Source organism: Trichomycterus rosablanca, chromosome 2 (assembly GCF_030014385.1).
Source record: "Trichomycterus rosablanca isolate fTriRos1 chromosome 2, fTriRos1.hap1, whole genome shotgun sequence".
NCBI lineage: Eukaryota > Metazoa > Chordata > Actinopteri > Siluriformes > Trichomycteridae > Trichomycterus > Trichomycterus rosablanca.
Genome location: NC_085989.1, coordinates 14,655,339 through 14,672,505, shown reverse-complemented (window position 1 = coordinate 14,672,505; position 17,167 = coordinate 14,655,339). Strand labels below are relative to the sequence as shown.

The window sequence follows — 17,167 nt, the reverse complement described above, 5'->3', positions numbered from 1 at the left end:
GCAGTGCTCAATTTGGACATTTAGGGGTGTAGTCTCTTAGGGGTGTACTCACTTTTGTTGCCGGTGGTTTAGACATTAATGGCTGTATATTGAGTTATTTTGAGGGAAGAATAAATTGACACTGTTATATAAGCTGCACACAGACTACTTTTCATTGTGTCAAAGTGTCATTTTGTCAGTGTTGTCCCATGAAAAGATATACTTAAATATCTGCAGAAATGTGAGGGGTGTACTCACTTTTGTGATACACTGTATATATATGTATATAATAAATATAAACATATTTATTACTATGACTTTTAAAATCAGATCACATTTTTTAATTGATAGACACATGAATGTAACTCCAAATGGGTTTTTGCAAATGTGCCCTCTATGGTGTGTAAATAATGTACATGTGAGAACTGAAGTAAATGTTGCTTCTTGGCAACACAGACACTTAGAGAAAAAAATTCTAGACAGAATACTGAAAGTGGTAAATAGGTTATTCATCAGCCTTTACAACAGAACACTAGGCTACAGTGGATTTACAAACAGAAAAACATATATAAAATAAAAGAACATTCTCAAGTGGCACAGCCAGGCGCTGACCTCGTTACTATTGAGCAGCAGAAGTAGAGCTCAGGAATAAATGCTCAGTGCTGTCGGTTCAATTTGAAAGTTCTTAGGTGAAGATAAATAGGTATTATGAAATGAAGGTTTTTTTGTGCAGATACAGCAAATGCAGGTACAGAAATTCAAACCAAAAGTCTCTCTTAACTGAAGAGTGCTTCTGACTAATTACTATGATGATGTTATTATTAGACAAGTGACTAACAATGTCACCAAACAATAGCACAATAGACTCTAATTTTAAATTATATTTACCAGTGTGAACAGTTAAGTAGAGGTTACCACAAATTTAGAGATCACATGGGGAAAAAAACCTAATTATTTGACTTGACTTGACATTAATCATCTTTGGTAAACTGTTGCCAAATTCTTTTAAATTGCCATTCTTTTTAATATGAAACGTCCATACATGTCTCTGGCCACTATATGTACTGTCTGGGTTAATGCAAGAGGTAAATGAAGTGGCAAAGAGAGAGGATTTACACATCAAAACACCATACGATAAATTTACATCCTTAAAAAGAGGTACGTATTTATATGGAAGACGTTGTCATTCAGTGAGAGAGAGAGAGAGAAAAAAAAGAGGAAAAAGAAGTAAAACTGACTACACGTGTCTGACCATCTGTTAATCATGTAGGGGGCAGGGCAGAGCCCAGATTACAGTTTTTCTTTATTTTATGCACACAAAATAAAACTATGCACACAGTTCTGAAAACGTATAGCTCTTGAATCAACAAAATGACTCAAAACTGCTAAACTCTGAGTACAATTCCATTAGTTCTCACTTAAACAATGTTGAATAAAAATCACCAAATGATTAACAAGACAAATAACCCAAAGTCACACTTAGAGCGGCCGAAAAATAATCAATGAGGTTATTAGGGCTTTTAGAAACCAAAACAAACTGAGTCATGTCACAGGATGTGACTGAGGAGTTCGAGAATGCCCACCAGTTTTTTATAGTTCCACCCACCAATTTCTGACAATTTAGTATTGATTTAAATTTTTCATCACCTGGACACCATTATTTACTAAAAGGTTGACATCTTTTCAATATTCCATTATTTCACTGATGGTGAATACTGTTTTAGCCAGCCTTGATTCTCACACTTTCCACTGACTCCACTGATGTTAATCATGCATAAATCACCTGGTCAGAATACACTATCAGAATACATCATTGGTATAAATATAAATATAAAAATGCTCATTCTAAAATTATAATTCTATAAAAATTCTAAATTACAGTAAAAAAAAGTTTCTCTACCTACTGCATAAAATAGGTAATATGTGTCTTGCATATACATTTAAGGTACTGTAAATGCTATTGTAAGACAAAACAATTCACCACAAAAAGAGGACGGGAACCTATTTTTTACACATTTGTAAGCCTTTGAATATGTAACATGGCCTCATAACAAAAAACATACACGAACACTTGTGATGGTAGTGTTCTAATTTTATCACATTAGTGTTTATTCAACGCTATGTAAGAGATAAGCATATGTTAGCTATGTGTATTGTTTTGGTGGTAGAGGAGTTTTTAGAAGGAACATGGAAGATGGAAAAAACTTAAGTATAAAAATCGAGCAGGCAGGTAAACAAGCATTTTATTACTTGCAAGGTATAACAAACTGAAGTGATGTAATGGCTTTGCATGTACAAATACAATTTGTATTTTAACTTAGCTGCCTTCCATTCCATAAATACAGAATACATTTCTCTTAAATTCTTTTTTCAAATATTTTGTAATCGGACTGCACCAGTTTACAAGAGCAAACAGAGATGACAATGTGAATGACCTACTTTCTTCTTCGAACATAACATTATAAAAGCAACTGTAAAACAGCCTAGATATTCCCCTCTTTGACCAGCCTCTGTTACTGAAATGTCATGAAAAGTATTGTATGTATTGTATTATATGTATATGTATTATAAATGTATTGTTTGTTAAATGTATTTCACCTCTAATACACTGTCCTGCTTTTTCCCCTTTCCAACACTCCCTCACATAGTGTACACAAAGAAGTGTAACCTGTCCGGAAAATGTATTTTATCTAGAGTAAGTTTAAAAAAAAATTTTTAATTTGTATTTTTTAAAGTAAATATATTAAGAATAAAATATTTAAATTTTAGTTAGCAAAATAATATATATATATATATATATGTTAACTTAAATAACAATAAAAAATGATAATAAATAATGCTTTGCTGCTTCAAGGCTCAGGTTACGGACCATAAATAACACTCACTCACTCACTTTCTTAACCGCTTATCCAATTAGGGTAGCGGGGGGTGCTGGAGCCTATCCCAGCTTTTCAATGGATGCAAGGCACACAGTAACACCCTGGACGGGGTGCCAGTCTATTGCAGGGCAGACACACATTCACACACACACACATACACACACCCATTCACCTATAGGGCAATTCAGTGTCTCCAATTAACCTGACTGCATGTTTTTTGACTGTGGGAGTAAACCGGAGCCCCCGGAGGAAACCCACGCAGACACGGGGAGAACATGCAAACTCCACACAGAAAGGACCCGGATCGCCCCGCATGGGGATCGAATCCAGGACCTTCTTGCAGTGAGGCGACAGTGCTACCCACCGAGCCACCATGCACCATAAATAACAGAATCATTAATTTTGTTCTCTACCAAAAATAATGACAGACAGTGCCCAGTCATCAGTAAGAGATATGAAGCTTAAGCTTAATTATTTTGTGCAACAAAACAGGCGGCACGGTGGCTTAGTGGGTAGCACTGTCGTCTCACAGCAAGAAGGTCCTGGGTTCGATCCCCAGGTGGGGCGGTCCAGGTCCTTTCTGTGGGGAGTTTGCATGTTCTCTCCGTGTCTGCGTAGGTTTCCTCCGGGTGCTCCGGTTTCCTCCCACAGTCCAAAGACATGCAAGTGAGGTGAATTGGAGATGCAAAATTGTCCATGATTGTGTTTGACATTGAACCTGTGAAGTGATGAATCTTGTGTGATGAGTAACTACTGTTCCTGTCATGAATGTAACCAAAGTGTAAAACATGATGTTAAAATCCCAATAAACAAACAGACAAAAGCAACAAAACAATGATTAGAAGCACAAAAGCAAGCACAATAGCTCAATAACAAGCAAGAACAAACTGTGTTGTATATACTGTATACTTAGGTTGTCGTTGTTTTAAATAAAAGTTTGTTTATAGATCTAAAATACCAACGCCATTTCTAGAAAACTTGGGATAATTTGTAAAATGCAATAAAAAGGAGAATCTGTCATTAGTTCATTTTCTTGACTCTTAATTTAACTGATAAATATAAAAAGAAATGATAATGTTTTTATCATTATATTTTGTAAATATGAAAACATTTAGAATTTGATGTCTGTAACTCCAAAAAAGCTGGGACAGAGGCAAAATATTAGTGAAAAGTGTTATGTTCAAGTAGAATATTCAAGTCACAGTGTTTTACGATAAGCAAGTGAACTGGTAACAGGAGAGAAAATCATGATTGTGTATAAAAGGAGAATCCATCAAAGGATCAATCTTTACAAGCACTGATGGGTCTTGGCTTACCACTTAGTGCCAAACATCAGGAAAGTCTTGCCAATCAGTTTAAAAACAACATTTCTCAATGCAAGATTGCAAATAGTCTTTCACATTTTATTGGCAGATTCTTCTTTTTATTGGGTTTTACCTACTTTTCTAGAAATGCAGGTTAGTAAATAAGCAAGATATTCAGTAAAAGCCAAAAGATTATGACCACCCACCTAATATGTGACCAAATCACCTCTGACCTGCTAAAGCAAGGACTCCACAAGACCTCTGTTTGATACCAGGATGTTAACAGCAGTTACTTTAATTGCTATACATTGTCAAAAAGATCTGCCTACAGTGAATAAATCCTGGTACCATCTTTCCTTGGGTAAACAATGCAACAAGTGCTTGGTTGTCCACATGATCTTAGGGAAAACAGGATTTATCTGATCAAATAACTTTTTGCATTTAATTATTGTCCAGTCTGTTTAAAGAGATGTAAAAAGGTGAGTTGGTCAAATCAGTTATTCTTGCAAAAGATTTTTTAAAAGGGTTAATGCATGTGTGCCATACACAAAGAAAGGCCTCAATGCTGGAGTGCCTCCAGTAAGTGGTGTTATACAGTGAAGTTATTTTGCAAGTTATTGATTGATTAGTTGGATACTGTATATACCACTGTTTTGTGTTTTAATTTGAGGCGTACAATTTTAGCAATTAATCATCCTAGAATTAAAATCTTTTGGCATTATCATTTTAAATGTATTTTACACATTAAATAAAAAGGTAAACTGAGAAAGAACTGCTCTGATATAAAATGTAACCAAATTTCAAAACTTGAACCTTATGAAGAACACCTTAAATTAGACAGTAGGTTCCACATAGCAATATTGCACTGTTTTAAAAGAAGAATCAGTATAGCCTTTTTTGTCTGCAGTTGAAGTCTAGTTTAAATGGTTTCATTCCTCATTTCTGTATTACTTGTTTAAGTATATCATCTCTCAATACCATAGCTATGAACAGAATTCCTGCCATATCAACACCTGCCATATCAACAACTGCAACCCATAATACTGTATGTGCACTACTAAACAATTTCTGACTCTAGCCCATCAGTAAACATATTTCTTAGAACAAAATTTGCTTCTTTATAAATATGACAAATTATGTGTATTTTTAATTTAGAATTACTAATCTGCATCATTTTGTGAAGACTCTTCATAACACTTTTACACAATTTTTACATTTACATTTTCTGCATTTAGCAAACACTCTTATCCAGAGCGACTTACAGAAGTGCTTCCATAGTGAACATTTCAAGTTTAAGTAAACAACAGTCGAAGAACACAAATCTGCTGAAACCTGTTAGAACCAAAGTGTTTTTTGTTTTTTTTTGGAAATGGAAAAATTTTTTTTGTAAATAAGTACAGGTCAGCCTAAGTGCTTAGTAAAAAGGTGGGTTTTTAATCGTTTTTTAAAGACAGCATAAGACTCGATGTTCGGACAGACAGAGGAAGTTCAATATTGTCCAAATAAGAGTAGTGAATAAAGTCGGGTAAAACTGGAGTATGGAATAAAATGTCTTCAAATTATTTCTTAAAGCAACAAAACTAAAATGATTCCCTTTGGAAAAGATTTGGAAAAAGTCATTCTAAGCATATTTTTCATCCCCTTTATCAGTAACAGTAAACTTTATTTACTGCTCTCTAATTCATCCTTCACAGAATGTACCACCAGTTGTCTCTGTGATTAGAGAAACATAGCACTCTCTAAGCATACTCTATACAGTATATTACTATACTATACTGTACTATACTATACAGTAGATTAATGCATTTGTGCAAACTGTATGTGTGGCTTTTGGTCACTGTGGCAGCCCATTTAGGCCAAGCTAACAAAAAATGTTACAAACCTTTGCTTCCATATTGAGTGCAGAGTATTTGGGGAAAACAGTCAACACATTTCCAAAACTATTTTGTTAAAATTCCACAATTTTTTTGTAAAATTAAACACTGAACCATGTTTTTTCCGTCTCAAAACTGATTTCTTTCACCAAAACAATACACACAGCTTTCATATGCTTATCTCTTACAGAGCATCAAATAAATGCTCATAAGGTTATGTCAAATATTCAAATGCATACGGGTGTGTGAAAATAAAGTTTATTTTTTCTTGTTTTGATGACATATAGGGTTTTTGTCCCAAAATAGCATTTACAGTATTTCATGTATATAAAACACAAAGGTTGCCTAATAGATAGATAGATAGATAGATAGATAGATAGATAGATAGATAGATAGATAGATAGATAGATAGATAGATAGATAGATAGATAGATAGATAGATTCTTTATTAATCTCGAAGGAAATTAAGGCCTCAGTAGCAAGTTACATAAATCAAAAGGTAAAAGTAATAGTACACACTACAGAGATTTACAGTTTACAAACAAGTATCTGTATAATCACAATAACACTCAGACAACACACTACAACAATAGGACCTGAGGGTACATATGGAGGTGTTATTTCGGTTTACATCATATATAATATAATTTAAAATTTAGTTTACGTAGTATATAGTACAGTACAATGAAAAACACTATAAAAAAAGTGATACAAACAGATACAAAAAGGTTAAAAAAATTTATATTTATTACTGCAATACATGTTTGCTGTTCCACCTTTTTGCTTAACACATGTAACCTGTAAGTCACTTGAAGCCTCTTTTATACTCAGACAAATGATTTAAGTGCTCTTCTAATCGAGTTTGCACAGGTGCAACATGAGCCAGACTAACTGGCTTTATTTTGAAAGCCAGTGTTTCTAGGTGAACCAAGTGTGCCAAATGATGCAATTTGTGCACAGAGATTTGTAATTTGCCTTGTAGGCCTAATTTGTTACAGTGTTTGAGTGAAAAGATGAAATTGCGCATAGAGTTTAACATGGGGTCATGTTGCTGATACATGTGTTTCAAGCCTTTTAGAATTGTGTGCATAGTTTCATTTTTGTGTGTATAAAATGAGGAAAACTATAAATAGAAGTATCAATAAGTGTGGCGAAGATACAAGCAGGCTTCGTTCGGTTTTCGAAACCTTTTGCCACAGTAGACGTTGAACGCACCCCTACTGTTGAGAGCTTACGCAGAGAGGAAACGACCAACCATATCAGTGCTGAAACATACGCTGCTGATTCAGGAACTGTTCGTTATAACAGCCCGCTTCGTAACAAGACACTGACTCTTAATTATGATGTAAACTATAGATTGGTTTTATGTAGTACTGGTGTTTAAAGGAGATTGACTTAAAGCAGTCACAGTGTGTTAGTCATAGCGCAGACGTGACAGGAGGGGTCAGAGAAGATATTCATGTTCACACTTTTAACGCTTCGTACAATAAAGGTAAGTGCATGTTAAACAGGCCATAAAAAGCTAAACTCTCGAGTTTATAAATCCCTGTTAGTTTACTTAAACTAGCAGTATTAGTAGTAGTATTAGTTAATTAGCTTGTCAGCAGGCTCCGCGTGTGCTTACTAACATCCCGATGTACCATATAATAGTCAATGCAATAAGGTCACGGTGTTCCGTTCATTTTCATTTCCGTTCGTTGAGGTCAGGGTGACAGCACAGCTGCTGGAGAGACGTAGCTGCATTCCAAGCACTAATAGCTTCATAAACAGATATCCATACTGCATCATCAGCTAGATCACATGTCCGTTTTACATCACAGGACAGGAGAATGTAAACAGTATTCTCACTTTCTCTGCCCATGAAACACATACATGTGCATACCTCAGGTTCCTAGTACTGAGACATAGGCTGGCCTTAAGTTCTAGATCATACTAAAATTTTAGAATTCCAAAGCTTTTGGTATGGCCATGTTTAAAATAGTTGATCAATGGCTACAGATTTACACAAGCTCCAACTTTAACACGCTTCAGATGAGTAGATGAAATCCACATGTTGAACAAAAAGAGATTCAGTTGTTTGAACAGACAGGGTAAGTTCATTCCACCTCCTGCGTGCTTGTATAGAGAACAGCCTTGATTAGGAAACCAAGCGTGTGGCTGCATTTTGAATCAGTTGAAGTGCTCTGAAGGTGTTCATGGGAAGGTGCAGTAGTCCAGCCTTGAAATGGCTTCTGTAGAGAGCAAAGGAAGAAATGGCATGATCGGTCAGGTCAGCAGGGACGACAGAAATAGCTGGCTATACTGGACAGCAAGTTTTTGTACATTTTCAGAAGGTTTGATCTAAAAGGTAACAATAAACACCTGCTTCTAAATTTACATTCTATAATTACACAATTCAGCAGATCATTTTTAATACAAAGCAACTTAAATTCATGGTTGAATACAACCAAAGCAATGAAAGTTTAGGGACCTGCTCAAGTTCTCAGAATGGCAACCTGGCAGTGGTGGGGCAAGAACCAGCAGCCTTCTGATTACTAGTTCAGTCTCTTCGACGTTAAGCTACCATTATATAGTTATGCAGATTTTCTGATTTGTAATGCAAAATCTGAGATAAATGCAAAATGTTTACTAGTGGTCTCAGACATGTGTGGTCTCAGACATTTGGCCCCCACTGTAAAAGTAAGTGTACGTAATACACTACCAACCAAAGCTTAATAAATATATTAAAATGTTGTAGTTTTATAACAAGTTTTGCAATTAGTGATTGCAGTCTAGGTAGCATATTTATTTAATTACTGACTATCTACAGACCCAAAAAGTTAATCTTATGATTTGCCTTTTCCTGCAAATGATAAACATCAGAGTAGAAAGAAATACTAAAAGCTAGCCATGTCAAAATCTGACTGTACAGGATGTTTATTCACGTTATAAGTAAGAGTGACCCAAAAAAGAGACTAAGACATTGGCAATGGCTATCGAACACAACAATGCTGTTTGAGGTCTCAAGCTCCCATGTGGCCAATATAACGCGAAGAATACAGAGAAGAAAGTCTAAATGAAAATAGTGATTGATGCCCTGTGCAAATATTGAACTGTTTTTCTTAGCAGTGAAAAATAATAATGTTTAAGAAATCCAAAAATGTTTTACTACCTTATCAAATTTAAAGTTGGACACAAGCTTTTCACTACTTTTGTACTCCTTATATACTACTGAATTGATGAGTGAAATACTACTAGAAAACAGCTCTGCAAAAATACACGCCAGTATTTTTTTCTTTACTCATTTACTCATAGCATTTTTACATGTATGGCAGCCTGCTATATTCCAACACAGTCACACCTCATTTTACTTAATAAGTTACTGATTAAATGATCACCTGAACCCAATCTTGCCTATGAGGACAAGTATGCTGTGGTCACGATTACTCTTGCAAAAAGACAAGCTGGATTGCAAAAACTGTGCTATTAGTACATAGAATTGAGGAAAACTAGGCTCATGCTAAAAGAGCTGAAATGAAATGAAGGGTTCAAATCTGGCTTTACTGGCAGAGGAATACAGTGAGCATCAGGTTGGCAGAGAAACAGAGTGAACGTCAGGTTGCTTCCATTCTTACAATTTTAAAGACGGTGGTTCATGAGATGAATGTCAAGCAGCAGACATTGGCTACATCAAAGCTACAGATGGGCACAGAAAGTGCCTCTACACTGACCAGGATGACCGCCATCTCGTTGAAAGGGCAATTAACAACCATATGTGACATCCAGTGACCTAAAAACAGAATGGCAAATGGCATTTGTGGTAAAGTATATGGTGAGGATGTTTCAGAAGAGGCTCAGAAGGGCAGAGGCCTTTTTAAATAAGAATGAAGTTTGCAAAAGACTGATGAAAGGACTGATCTCTAATGAGTCCAATATTCAGCTTGGCCCAACACATAATTGCTTAGTGGTTAGATGGATACCTGGAGAGGCCTTCAAGCCACAGTGTCTCGCACCCACCTTGAAATTTGGTGGAGGACCAATTATGATATGAGGGGGCTGTAGCAACACTAAAATCAGGTGGATTTGGCTTTGTGGAGGACGCATAAGTTAAACCATGTACAAGGTTTTTCTGGAAAAAAATTCTCTTTCCATTCTAAAAATGCCCCCAACAATGTTGATTGTTTTTTTCCAACGGGAGAGTGTTTTATGCCACATAGCCTGGTTAATCTAGTGTGGGTGGAGGACCACCAGATCAGACCATCTCTTGGACAGCCCAATCTCCAGACATGTAATCCATTAAAAAGCTCTAAAAAGAGGAATATGGATGGTTGCATCAAACCATTTTTAAAGTTGTGTCAAAGACTGGTGGAGGGCATGCTAAGATGCATCAATCTGTGAATAATTGATTTTAATTATAGTTGGCTACGAATTTCATTATTAAAATCATTTACCAGCCCAACTTTTTTGGAATGTGCTGCAAGCCTAAAATGAGTAGATGTACATTAAGTATATCCACAAAGTTGAATCAGTTCATCTGGACACAAGTTTGTTGTAGAGATACTGTACGTTTCGTCACTCAATCCGAATGACTTCTTGAAGAAGTCATTTGGATTGAGTGACAAAACGTATCTCTACAGCAAACTTGTGTCCAGATGAACTGATTCAACTTTGTGGATTTGTGTACCTGGATTATTGAGCATGCATCAACAGATTACATTAAGTATATTTGACCGAAAAAAAAATTAAATGTCTTTGGTTCATACTGTCTGCAATGACATAAAAGCTCAGTGGTTAAGGTACTGGACTAGTAATCAGAAGGCTGCTGGTTCAAGTCCAAGTTGCCACTGTTGGGCCCCTGAGCAAGGCACTTAACCCTCAATTTATCAAACTGTATCAGTCATAATTGTAAGTCACTTTGGATAAAAGCGTCTGCTATAGGGCTGCAACAATTAGTCGACGTAATCGATAACTTCGACTATAAAAATTTGTCGACGTGGAATTTCATTGTCGACGCGTCGTTAGTATTGCAATGCACTAAAGGGACTGCAGGGGGCGCAGCATCGCTTCCATGGCGCAGCGGGGAGTTTATGAAGACAGAGAGGCAAAGATAAAGAGACTGAAACTTTCTAAAGTATTTCAGCCAAAATAACCCAAAGAAACGAGCTGGACGCAGACACTACAAAGCAGAGTTATGGTTTCACACCAGCAACACGGTGAAACGCCTTGCAGCCGTGATGACCAGCGTTATTCCGGTAAGTTTTTACACCTCTTTGTGCTTTAACCAACGTAGTTAATGTTTGTTAATGCTAGAGTACTTGTCGGAAAAATATCTAAGAGTTCGCCATTTTTCAGGTTTGTTTGCTAGCTAACTCATTAAGTGCAATAGTTAATCAGTCATTTATATGAGTAACGTTATGCTCTCGTTAATGAGAGCATTCATTCTAAATAATAAGCCTCCTCCACTTAATGATAGCTAGTTAGCTCAGCAGATAATTCAGTTAAGATATTTAACCCGTTATGGTTTAGTTGGCATAGCCAGTACACTATTTGTAATAAACTATGATACATAGCCTTCAGTTTGTGATAATTAATACAGCTTTCTCTTTTGCTCTTTCTATTAATAGCACTAAGCAATGGAGTGTGGATGACTTTGACCAGAGAAGAGGTTGATGCACCCCTCAAATGGCTGAGGTCCTCACAGACAGCATTCACATGTTTCTCAACAACATGTTATATATGTTTTTGACTTCCAGAGTGATAACTTCTGAAACATAACAGCTTCTAATTCTGTCCAAAGCTTTCTTATTAAATTGAATTTTTTTATTGTGATTGTGTATTAATGTTTCAAATATATTTAATTAAACTATCAAGCTTAAGTTTCATATTAATGTTTCATGGGTCATTATTTTAATTTGATATTGGAACTTAAATGACATAACAGAGTTTTGTTATGTTAAGGCAGAGATGGAGGGTATGACATAAATAGTCGTTGACTAGTCGACTAATCGAAAAAAAAAAAAAAGTGTCAGATTAGTCGACTACTACAATAATCGTTAGTTGCAGCCCTAGTCTGCTAAATGCTGCAAATGTAAATGTTAGAAACACTGTTGGTTTGTTTATTTGCATTTTCCATACTGTCCTAAATGTTTCTGATTTGAGGTTGTAATAACACAACTTTAAATAAACCAATCCATTAAAATAGTGCTGCTTTATGACACAGCTTGTGCTATGATTTAAATAATTCAAATTGCAAAAATCTCCAAGTTGCTGGGTGTATGGCTGGTGTAATAGTAAAACCAAGAGCTCTCAAGTTCAAATCTTATCTCTGCTTTTGGCTAGCCAGCTGACTACACAGACTTGACAGGTTTTGTTTGAGGATGGAAGGGTCGAATTAGGGTTGGGCGGTATGACGGTATTACGGTATACCGCGGTATTTAAAAATGTTGACGGTATTTTATAAATGTGACGCGCCAAATTTCTGCTTAAGGTCCACCTTGAAAACGGAGACTTTAAGACCTGCGCGCATCCACAATAAGGGAGGGCGGGAGTTGTAGGTGGTTGGAGCTCACTGATTGGTTGTGGAGGTGCTCACTGTTTGAGGTGATAACACAAAAGCTAGGGAGCGCTCTACATAGGGTGTGTTCAAACACCTAGTGAGCTGCCTTGCTGTCTTACTGCTTACATAGGCAGCTGCCTCAGTAGAGAGGATTCTAATAAGTCAATGACTTATTATAAGGCAGGTTATTCGGACGCACTACTTAGACAGCGATTCCATCGGGTTTTGCTTGCTAAGCTAACAGTTAGCATCTTGCCATTCAAAACCATGGGATGGGGTGGCACAACGCGCTAGCATGTCACTATAACATCTCCGTGTACCGAATACGGTTACATTCACCGACAAGCCCGAACTTGCAAAAAACACACTTGTGCAAGTTTATACAGTATAATATTATCTGTGTGTGTGTGTGTCGCGCTCACTATTCGCGATACTCGGATTTCGGATTTGAATTCCGACAATAAACAGCTTTTATTATGACTGATTAATTCCCCGTACTGATGTGAAGCAGAATGGGTGTATTACAGCCAATAAGAACGGCGCAAAAATGAAAAGAACACATAAAACATATATATAACGGTTCCCAGAGATGCGACTCGGTTCATTTGAAAGAGCCGTTCAATAGAATCGGATCGCTCGCGAACGACCCATTACTAACAGAGAGACCCCCCCCCCCGCGGTAATACCGTATACCGTGGTATTTTATGAAGACGGTATGAAAATCGGCAATATTGCCCAACCCTAGGTCAAATGCATTTTTCATTGCCTCTGCATTTGTGGCCTCTGTGGCGCTTGCACAGGAATGGGGAATACTAGAGAGCAGTGCATGACTCCATGTACGTAATACTGATGTATGGTAAACTGGTGTTGATGGGTATGGCTCTCTTCAGTCAGGGTAGGGGTTTGCAGCAGTAGAGGATATACAGCTGTGTAATTGGAGACTGCTAGATTGGGGGGGAAAAGAAAATACATAAATAGGATTTTAAATAGAATTTTAAAAGTTCTTAGTTGCCAACATGCGTTCGCAGTGGTAGTGTGGTGTTCATTAGCGCTAAGTATTATGTTTAGTTCAAGTTTTTATCCTTTGTTTTGGGTATTTCTCCTTTGCACTTCTCTGTTTCTTCTGTTATTTTTGGCCAAAGGTTTACATTAAATAAACAGGTAAAAATGGGTGAGCATATGAATAATTATTATTCCTGCCGAACCTTTAGAATGATAGTGAAATTGAGCACAGGTACTTGTGTTTGTTAGCCATGACATAGGAGCCATGACCAAATCAAATCACATATTTTTAACTCTTAACTGGCATTAGAAAAGCAACACCATTCCTTGTTTAGAAATTTAATTTGTATAATAATGCAGATGTTCTCTGTCAATGTTTCCCTTACAGACAGCTGCTGAATAGACCAAGTGAAGTATGAGATTGCAGGACTCATCAGGTGACCAGAGTTTGAGAGGAGATCAGACTCTTCTTCCCACTTAGTCTTGTCCCATTCCAAATGTCCTAAAACTCCCCTGGTGGTTTTGCCAGCAGCAGTCTCCTGGACATCTGAGTTTGTCTTGTCATCTTCTATACATGTAATCAACCCTTTCTATTAGTTATCCCTCCAGCCCTAAATACAAAATCCAGTAATTCCTTCTTTAGCTTACGTATCCATGTATCTACCAGGCTTAACCAGAGCATTTACACATCTCTAAACCTGCCCTCTTAGTCCCCTCCCCTGGCCCTGCTGGTTGCAGTGGGCACAGCTGCAGCAATGCTGGCCTGCCTGCTGCGAAGCAGAAGCATGTCTCAGAGGCTGAGCGTCTTACTCCTGCTGTTTGGCCTGGTTTGGTGCCTTCTTCTGCTCCATTACACAGTGTCACAGCCACGACGCCAGAGCAGCACAGAGCTCCGCAAGCAGATCCTCGAACTGAGCCACCGCTATGTCAAAGCCATAAGTGAGGAGAACAATGAGCTTACAAGGCCACACAACCCCTCAATGGCCGGATACGGTAAGACAGTCATGCTTGAAAACAAAATTAATCAGACTGATTAGGTATGATAGAACATTTTATCTTCATGAGATATTCATCTTCATGAGTCCCTTTCAGGATAACAATGCCCCGTATACAAGAGGTCAGGGTGTCAATGAATTCGTCGATAAGTACATAAATGATTTAAATCATATACTTTTGGCTATGCAGTTACCAGTACCTAGTTGAACACAATTGAATTGATTTTGGACTGATGTTAGACACTGCTCTCCACTATTATTATCAAAGCAACAATTCAGGATTGTTTTGTGTTTCATCCCTAATGTACAAGTTTAAAAACGTTGTAACCCTATGTTCAGACCAGCAAAATCCATCTGAACACAGATACGTGTGGAGCTTTCAGAGTGAATTTGGCGGTTATTCCACACAAATGCAGATTCGTCTCATATTCACACTTTGATGACATTTTACCGCACCGCTCAAGTCAAGCGCTGAACAAAGCGGCTGTTCATTGTTAATTTGAAATTAAATAAATTTAGGGGGGTTTTTTTAATGAAAACATGTCAAGTTTAAGGGTACAAATTTCTCCACAAAGTGCGTCAAGTTTTAGCGATTTTGAGTTTAGGGGACATCAAGTTAAAAGGTACCACTGTATTTAGTAATTTGATAGATCGGATGTCTTTTATTTCTGTATTTTTAATATTTTTGTATTCTTTTTCTTCCTCTCTGTATTTACTAGCTGATTTGAAGCGGACTATTGCTGTGCTACTGGATGACATCCTGAACCGTTTGGTGAAGCTGGAAGGCAGGGTGGATGCTGCTGTAAATGCTTCTCTGCACAATAGTTCTCACACAGCTGGGGTTGTTATACACAGAGCAACTAAACAGAACAAATCTGGCAATACTGTGGACGCTGGCAGCAATCAGCCCCAGACACTGTCACAGACTTAATGTCTCACTGGAAGTTAATGGTGGTGCTGGGGACATTTTGGCTCCACCACTGTTTTTGAGATATTTAATATATAGCTAGCTATATTTTTAGATTAGCTTAATATTTTTTGTTGACTTTTTTTATCAGATGGTTGATTGAATATGCACATATTGGTACAAATTTTGGAAAGAACATATTTATTGACTTTCATCTCACTATAACTTAGATGTATTTAGATATAACCTGCAATTATGACTAGTTTTATCACATTAGTTTATCATTAAAAGTAGTTTTAGCTATCCATAGACTATACCTAGCAGGAAGAGAGCATCCAGAGATCCAAAGGATGTTATCTGTTTAGGTAATGAAGACACTTGTCACTGATTTATGATATTATAATGTGATATTGTTTTGCTGTAAAAAATAATTTCGTTTGAAGTCAAAACAAATAGCAGTTTATTAGAAAGTTTTTTGCCTAAGCTTGCTAAAACCTTCAACAGAAGTTGCCAAAACTAGACTAGAACTGCCCAGCTTTAGCTCTGTCTTGCTCAGAATCAGAATAGAGCTGTGTGTTATTAAAATGGTATTAAAATCTCATTTAAAAATAAAAACAATAGGAAAACAATATAAACAGTGATTGACTTGGAGAATGGAAGCTGTCATTTGAAGGAATCTGAAGTACAGCTGGGTGCCAAAGGAAAACCCAACAGAATGCCTTAGTACTGTGTTGGACTGTCATGTGTACTGGTGTATCATTGCTCATTGGTGTAGATTTTAAGTATTTTTAACACTGTTCTTAAAGGATAAAACATTGTCCTTCAAATATTTCCTTAATCTTTGTTTTGTTTAATGGTGCTGAAGACTGCTTATCAATCTGATCAGTTTAAAATGTCCCTAAAATCATTCTTACATTTGTCAAACTTTATTGACCATCTTTATGGTCTGTGTCATTTTGGAAGAGATTATTTCTATCAAGATAAAAATTCCTTTATTTATTTTTACTAACAGTTTCATTTTAGTCTGTTGATTTAGCATCTAAATAGATACAGTTGCTCTGAGCTAGGGTACACAACACAACCTAGGTTTACAAAACACGAAGTTTAAATATTCCATCATAAAGCAGTCACCAAATTATCTATGGAAAATCTTAAGAGGAAACATTTGTAATTGGCCCATATGTAAGGAAAATGGAAAGGTATGCTTTAAAACCAAGAACACATTCAAAAAATTACCCATTTACATCACAAAACAGTCTGCTGTGAAACAAAGTTAGTGCACACTTTTTGTCTGAATGATTACAGACATAATGGCACAACTGCATGTGTAAGTACTGCACAGCAACATACTTCTACTTCTAAGTGGCCTCTAGCTGTGAGTGAATGTGCAAGTGTGTGAATAGCTTGTGATGGACTGATACCTTGTCCAGGGTGTATTTTTGCCACGCAGTGTTTTCAGGTGATGCCGATCGCAGTGACCCTCTTTAGAGGAAGTAGTCAAAAAACTTGAATAGAAAAACATTTTGTAATCATTTTATTTATTTGAGCTAATTAACAAAGATATAATCCTTGTAAAACGTTTAATAACTTGTAGCAACAATGCAAAAAATGCTTTTCTTTATTATGAATGGCTGTTAGTCTTTGACATCACTGTGGAGGACTTTAAGGCCACTCTGCTTTAGGAAACCACTT

The 17,167-nt window shown here is 36.7% G+C and overlaps 1 protein-coding gene across 1 annotated transcript; it reads left to right on the top strand.

Annotated features, from left to right (window-relative positions):
- The first annotated feature begins 7,359 nt into the window (after nt 1–7,359).
- ccdc126 (coiled-coil domain containing 126) lies at nt 7,360–16,304 on the top strand. The gene is made up of 3 exons (XM_062990170.1): nt 7,360–7,528; nt 13,962–14,566; nt 15,288–16,304. Exons 2-3 carry the CDS (start codon nt 14,329–14,331, stop codon nt 15,497–15,499), a joined length of 450 nt encoding a protein of 149 aa, XP_062846240.1. The 5' UTR covers nt 7,360–7,528; nt 13,962–14,328; the 3' UTR covers nt 15,500–16,304.
- Nucleotides 16,305–17,167: the final 863 nt, after the last annotated feature.

Excerpts from the sequence above, each read along its gene's own strand:
- ccdc126 (XM_062990170.1), top strand. The coding sequence starts at position 14,329 with ATGCTGGCCTGCCTGCTGCGAAGCAGAAGCATGTCTCAGAGGCTGAGC. Across the intron at positions 14,567-15,287 it reads CCCCTCAATGGCCGGATACG|CTGATTTGAAGCGGACTATT; the intron begins GTAAGACAGTCA and ends TGTATTTACTAG.